The sequence below is a fragment of the Carassius auratus genome, chromosome 45, assembly GCF_003368295.1.
Source record: "Carassius auratus strain Wakin chromosome 45, ASM336829v1, whole genome shotgun sequence".
Lineage (NCBI taxonomy): Eukaryota > Metazoa > Chordata > Actinopteri > Cypriniformes > Cyprinidae > Carassius > Carassius auratus.
The window spans coordinates 8,424,023-8,430,682 of NC_039287.1; the positions used below are offsets into that span (position 1 = coordinate 8,424,023).

General features: G+C 41.0%; 1 protein-coding gene across 1 annotated transcript in view; it reads left to right on the plus strand.

Annotated features, from left to right (window-relative positions):
- Positions 1–6,660, plus strand: part of ryr3 (ryanodine receptor 3) — a 65,003-nt gene that overhangs the window by 56,698 nt on the left and 1,645 nt on the right. The window contains exons 81-100 of the mRNA XM_026233304.1: positions 755–835; positions 927–1,015; positions 1,127–1,255; positions 1,341–1,445; positions 1,523–1,604; positions 1,686–2,989; positions 3,385–3,428; positions 3,500–3,665; positions 3,764–3,850; positions 3,932–4,126; positions 4,235–4,365; positions 4,699–4,741; positions 4,822–4,949; positions 5,028–5,088; positions 5,166–5,312; positions 5,403–5,537; positions 5,805–5,961; positions 6,123–6,187; positions 6,261–6,361; positions 6,453–6,504. Coding sequence (XP_026089089.1) covers positions 755–835; positions 927–1,015; positions 1,127–1,255; positions 1,341–1,445; positions 1,523–1,604; positions 1,686–2,989; positions 3,385–3,428; positions 3,500–3,665; positions 3,764–3,850; positions 3,932–4,126; positions 4,235–4,365; positions 4,699–4,741; positions 4,822–4,949; positions 5,028–5,088; positions 5,166–5,312; positions 5,403–5,537; positions 5,805–5,961; positions 6,123–6,187; positions 6,261–6,361; positions 6,453–6,504 — 3,302 coding nt within the window. The remainder of the gene's footprint in view (positions 1–754; positions 836–926; positions 1,016–1,126; positions 1,256–1,340; positions 1,446–1,522; positions 1,605–1,685; positions 2,990–3,384; positions 3,429–3,499; positions 3,666–3,763; positions 3,851–3,931; positions 4,127–4,234; positions 4,366–4,698; positions 4,742–4,821; positions 4,950–5,027; positions 5,089–5,165; positions 5,313–5,402; positions 5,538–5,804; positions 5,962–6,122; positions 6,188–6,260; positions 6,362–6,452; positions 6,505–6,660) is intronic.

Here is a 6,660-nt window from a genome sequence, read left to right on the forward strand (position 1 = left end):
AGTCTTTAAAAACAGCAATTTCCAATTTTAAACTTTCATTATCAAGAGCTCTTTTTATTGAACAAACAAAATTATATTTATGTATTACAATAAATCATGTTTTAATCTTAGGGTATATGGTTTCCACATCATGAATCAGTTAAATCTAGAAATATGCTAGTAAAAACAATGCTTGACCCTAAAGACGCTGCTGGTATACAGACAACTGACCTACTCACACTCAATCCTGTAAGACCATGCTGGTGAACCAGCTTTACCAGCTCCACTGTGCTGTTCCACCAGCTACACCAGCACTAACCAGCATAAACAAGCCTGGACCAGATTGGAGTTCATGCTGGTTTATGCTGGACTTTTCAGCAGGGATGGCTAACTTTCACAAGTATGGCTTTGAAACAATATGATACAAAAGGTTCTCCTCTTTATGTGTGCAGTATTCAATTATTAAAGTCATGTCAAGTATTACTGTAAATTATTTCCAGCATATACTGTACACCATTCTTTTGAAAGTTACCTCGCTAACCCAGCTTCTTGAAATCTCTGTCATTTCTGTGTATTTATTGACAAGGTTTTCATTTTTTCCAGTCAGTTCTTGGGATGCAGTTGCAAGCGTGCAATCTAAAGCTCTTCATCCTAAGTGAAGCAAGCCCCCCAAAAAAGTGCTAGTCACCTGCTTGCTTGAAACCGATGTAAATTTGTCTTTTAGTTTGGCTTTAAAAATGCAGCCCAGAAATAATTGCAGTTCTCATGTTTCAAGGTTCGAAAGTCCTACAAAATGATGACTTTACGAAGGATCTATTCAGGTTTTTGCAACTTCTGTGCGAGGGACACAATAATGGTAATACTAGAATTTGTTTTGGATTGTTTTTTTTTTCTATTTATTGCTAGCCACTCTTTACTATTTATTGTTTACATTTTAAATTCAACAGATTTCCAAAACTTCTTGCGGACACAGACCGGAAACACTACTACTGTCAACATCATCATTAGCACTGTGGACTACTTGTTACGTCTACAGGTAACACAAACTACATAAAGAGTTTCATATGAAAAAAAAAACTAAAAGACATAGCCTTGAGTCTACTCAACTTCGGTCCTCTGTTATGGCCGTTCTTCTTGTCACCACCAGGAATCTATAAGTGATTTTTATTGGTATTACTCTGGGAAAGATGTCATGGATGAGGCTGGGCAACTTAACTTCTCCAAAGCTTTGGCAGTAGCCAAACAAATCTTTAACTCGCTCACTGAGTACATTCAGGTAATGCAAATACTCTACACTACTACACAATATTAGAGTTCAGTGAATGTCTGTGCATTTCATAATACAGTGTTTTCTATTTTAGGGCCCTTGTATTGGGAATCAGCAAAGTTTGGCACACAGCAGGTTGTGGGATGCAGTGGTCGGATTCCTGCATGTTTTTGCAAACATGCAAATGAAACTGTCACAGGTAACCAGTCAGGGCACTGGTAATGTGTAGCATCACCAAACGTGATGCCTCTTAACAATAAATGTCATTTATTTCAGGATTCTAGTCAAATCGAGTTATTGAAAGAGCTGATGGATTTGCAGAAAGATATGGTGGTCATGATGTTATCTCTTCTGGAGGGTGAGTTATTTTTTCTTTTCGAACATCATAATGGAACTTGTTCGAGACTAGCAATGTTAAAGCATCAACTGCATGTTACAGGTAATGTGGTGAATGGAACTATCGGTAAGCAGATGGTTGACACATTAGTGGAGTCCTCCAGCAATATGGAAATGATCCTCAAGTTCTTCGACATGTTCCTCAAACTGAAGGACCTCACTACATCTGACAACTTCAAGGAGTACGACCCAGATCACAAAGGCGTTATATCCAAGAAAGAGTTTCATAAGTCTATGGATAGCCAAAAGCAATACACACAGTCTGAGATCGAGTTTCTTCTCTCCTGTGTGGAGGCAGATGAAAACGACATGTTCAACTACAAGGAGTTTGTGGAACGCTTCCATGAACCAGCCAAGGACATCGGCTTCAATGTGGCTGTGCTTCTTACTAACCTATCAGAGCACATGTCTCACGACTCACGCCTGTCCACCTTTTTAGACCTAGCTGAAAGCGTTCTCAGTTACTTTGAGCCTTACCTGGGCCGTATTGAGATCATGGGGGGTGCCAAGAGAATTGAGAGGGTTTACTTTGAGATCAGCGAGTCTAGCAGAACCCAATGGGAAAAGCCTCAGGTCAAAGAGTCCAAACGGCAATTCATCTTTGATGTGGTCAATGAAGGTGGTGAGAGTGAGAAGATGGAGTTATTTGTGAACTTCTGTGAGGACACCATCTTTGAGATGCAGTTGGCCTCTCAGATCTCTGAGCCAGATGCAGCAGAGCAACCTGAGGAGGAGGATGAGGAGGAGTTGCACAGTCTGCTTGAAGGCTTGTCTGAGGAGGAGGATGCATCTCTTGAGTCAGGCTCGGCTTTCATAGCGGCCTGCACCTCTGTGAAGAAGAGCATGTCCAATTTCCGGAAAATGTTGACATTTAAGAGTATGAGGAAACAGTTTAAGAAATTCAAGAAACTGACCATCAGGGAAATGATCACAGGGTTCTTCTCCTTCTTCTGGATGCTCTTTACCGGGTTCTTCAAAGGCATTTTTAGCATAATCTTCGGGTTCTTCCATATTATTTGGTCCTCCATGTTTGGAGGGGGTTTCGTGGAGGGTGCTAAAAACATGAAAGTGACAGATATCTTGGGTAACATGCCTGATCCAACACAGTTTGGGATCCATGGTGATGTACTGGAAGTAGAAAAAAGCGAGAGCAGCGAGTTGGTGGTGTCGTCAGATATGGTGCAGATGACTGGGGCCGGTGCTGAGAAGCTGGAAGCGGATGTGGTCATGGATCTACTTAATCCAGCTGTGAAGAAGGAGGGGAAGCATGGGGCGGAACCTGGTCTGGGTGATGTCTGTGAAGTCCTGACAGAGTCTAGCGCCCCTGTTGAGAAAAAGAAGAGCCAGGTATTTTTAGACCTTAGTCTGCGTACTGTAGATACCACATTGAATTTTATGTGAATGAAAATGTGGCTGTGAGGGATAGACTTGCAATTATGACAACGGCATATAAGGCCCTAGATCACACGTAATTCTCACAACTCAATTATTTGTATTTGTGAAAGTGAACTAAGTTTTTGGAAAGATATTTCAACAGCTGAACAGGCGTGTTTTATACAACAGTACAATTCATTGAACACCGTGTACATCTATCCTCCACAGCCTTGTTTTCATCTCTCTCAAAGCATAGATATGGTGCTTCCCTCACTATTATTATAGTATTTGAATCCAACATGTGAAACACTGCAGTGTTTCGTGCAATTTGTAAATTTGACAAAGAATGTTTTTTTTTTCTTACACAGAAAGTAGCAACAGAGAAGCCAGAATCCGAGCCAGAGAAAGCGGAGTAGGTTGACTAATTAGATGCTGCCTGATCATTTCTTTGTCAAATTATTCTGACACAGCAATGTTTTTCAGCTCTGAGAATCAGGAGAAGGGAGACAAGGCTAAAGAGGAAACGCCTGAGGAACCAGCAGCAGCAAAAGCAGCTCCAAGAGCCAAACGTGGCTCACCAAAGGAAGACTCTCCAGCGTTCATGGCCAGCTTCTTCGCAGGGCTTGAAGTCTACAAAACCAAAATGCTGGTAAGAAAAGCTTCAGTCACATTTTTAGTTTAAACTTGTCCCACAGAAAATGTTGTTAAAGTGGCAAAGAAGAAACATTAACATTTACTTCTTTGTAGAACTACCTGGCTCGCAATTTCTACAACCTTCGTTTTCTGGCTCTGTTTGTGGCTTTTGCCATCAACTTCATCCTGCTCTTCTACAAGGTGTTTTAGCATTTTGAATCACCTGTTTGGTTTTTTGAATAGTTGCTCTCTAAAACTCATGAATATTGCCGCTCTCTGAAGGTGACTGGAGAATTCGATGATGAGGAAGAGGGATCCTGGGATGGTGAAGAGGAGGAAGGTGACGAAGATGATGGAGGAATGGAATACTTCATTCTTCAGGAGAGCACTGGCTACATGGCCCCCACATTAACATTCTTGGCTGTACTGCACACAATCATCTCGTTACTCTGTGTTGTTGGATATTACTGCCTTAAGGTTTATCCCGATTTCTTTCCTTTGGTTACACGAATCAGGATTAAGAACATGTCAAAGCCAGATGCTGCTCAACAGTGTCCACGTAACCTTGTTTTGTCTTCGGTGTAGGTTCCTTTAGTCGTGTTCAAGCGGGAGAAGGAGATCGCTAGGACGCTTGAGTTTGATGGTTTGTATATTACCGAGCAGCCGTCTGATGATGACATCAAAGGACAATGGGATCGTTTGGTCATTGCAACTCCGTAAGAAACACTTTAGACAGTTACTTTTATTCAGTCCCTTACTTTACATTTACATTATGGTGTCAGTTTCAAATATTATTATAGTGTAGCAATCAAAAGTACTATATACTGTAATAAAAGTGTACTTTAGCTCCACTTACATCAGTACAACAAGTAGCATCACATAATTACACATTACACTACCGTTGAAAAGTTTGAAAGGTTTTCTTTTATCCACATACTGTTCATCAGTATATCATATCCATTGTAATTCAGGACGTAATCAATGAATTAATCCATCGATCCTTCAGAACATCCTTTGAGTACTTAGAAACTTCCTTACCTGTCTTTCAGGTCCTTCCCTAACAATTACTGGGACAAGTTTGTTAAGAGGAAGGTAAGCAGAGTCACACAAAACTTGATGGTGCTTGTATTCATCCGACTGTCTGCATATCCAATTTCAACTTTGCTCTGTAGGTCATCAATAAATATGGTGACTTGTACGGGGCTGAACGCATAGCTGAACTCCTGGGTCTGGATAAGAGTGCTCTGGACTTTGATCCCACTGAAGAAGCTGTGGTAAAGGAAGCCTCCCTGGTGTCCTGGTGAGCTGACAGGACCTGAAAACATTAGGTTTGAAAGAGCATTAAAAGCACCCAGTCATGTTTTGGTTCCAATTGCAGGTTGAGCTCAATTGATACCAAGTACCACATCTGGAAAATGGGGGTGGTGCTGACGGACAACGTGAGTATGGCTCAGATCTGAAACATTAAAAAGGATATCCTGTATCGGGACAATAACGTTTTGTCTTTCATCTCTAGTCTTACCTCTACCTGATCTGGTACACCACCATGTCTATTTTGGGACATTACAATAACTTCTTCTTTGCCGCTCATTTGCTGGACATTGCCATGGGCTTCAAGACCTTGAGGACCATCCTCTCTTCTGTGACCCACAATGGCAAACAGGTAAGTGTGATCCAGCAGGGGCTGACTGTGGGTACAGCTTTACACCAAGGTACTTCTGACCTGATGGAAATACCTTCTTTGTTTGAACAGCTGGTGTTGACGGTGGGGCTCCTGGCGGTCGTGGTCTACCTGTACACCGTGGTGGCTTTTAACTTCTTCCGCAAGTTCTACAACAAGAGCGAGGATGAGGATGCGCCTGACATGAAGTGTGATGACATGATGACTGTGAGTTTAGTTCTTCATTTTGAAAGGATCCCCGAAGTAAATTTAGTGTGTTTTTGTTCATCTGGCTGACCTGTCATCTTAGACTTATACTGACTGGATGCATTATTGCAAAATATTAAATTTGTCATTTTTTAAATGCAGAAATGCACTTTTTACCATTTAATATGTCAGGTCATATCAAATGCCAATATGACTGATTGGATTTTTTTTTTCGTATACTACCCAAACTGCTTTGCTTGATCATTAAAAACTCACATGAATCCTCAGTGCTACCTGTTCCACATGTACGTGGGTGTGAGAGCTGGCGGTGGCATCGGGGATGAACTCGTGGACCCGGCCGGTGACCCATACGAGCTCTACCGCATTCTGTTTGACATCACCTTCTTCTTCTTCGTCATTGTCATTCTGCTGGCCATCATTCAGGGTACTGCTGTAGTGTGCTGCTTTAAATGCCTGATTAACTCTTTAAAAGCCACACTGATCTTCAATAGCAACAAAACCACCCAACTGATCATAATCTCACAGTCAATACATGGTACATTTTGAACACCAACATAATGGCAAATGCTTTCATTTTCAAACCAGGTTTGATCATTGATGCCTTCGGTGAGTTGAGAGACCAGCAGGAGCAGGTGAAAGAGGACATGGAGGTGAGTGCTGTCACACGTCTAAAAAAAGAGCTCAGTCTGTTCCTGTTTTAACATGTTTTAATCTTGTGTGTAGACGAAATGCTTCATCTGTGGAATTGGAAATGACTACTTCGACACAACCCCGCATGGCTTTGAGACCCATACCTTACAAGAGCACAATCTGGCCAACTATTTGTGAGTAAACATTGTGTATGAAACATTTACACTGTTATAATGCTTCCTTTATCAACTAACATCTGAATATTCAAATATCCTTTTCTAACAGATTCTTCCTGATGTATCTTATCAACAAAGATGAGACCGAATACACTGGTCAGGTAATCTACTAATCCAATTAAAACTAGTGGCTTGTTTATAAAAGCAATATACACTACCTTTCAAAAGTTTGGTTTCTGTCATTTAAAATAGAAATATATATATTTCTGAAAGAACTCTTCTATGCTGCTTTTATTTGATCAAAAATGCTGTAAAAA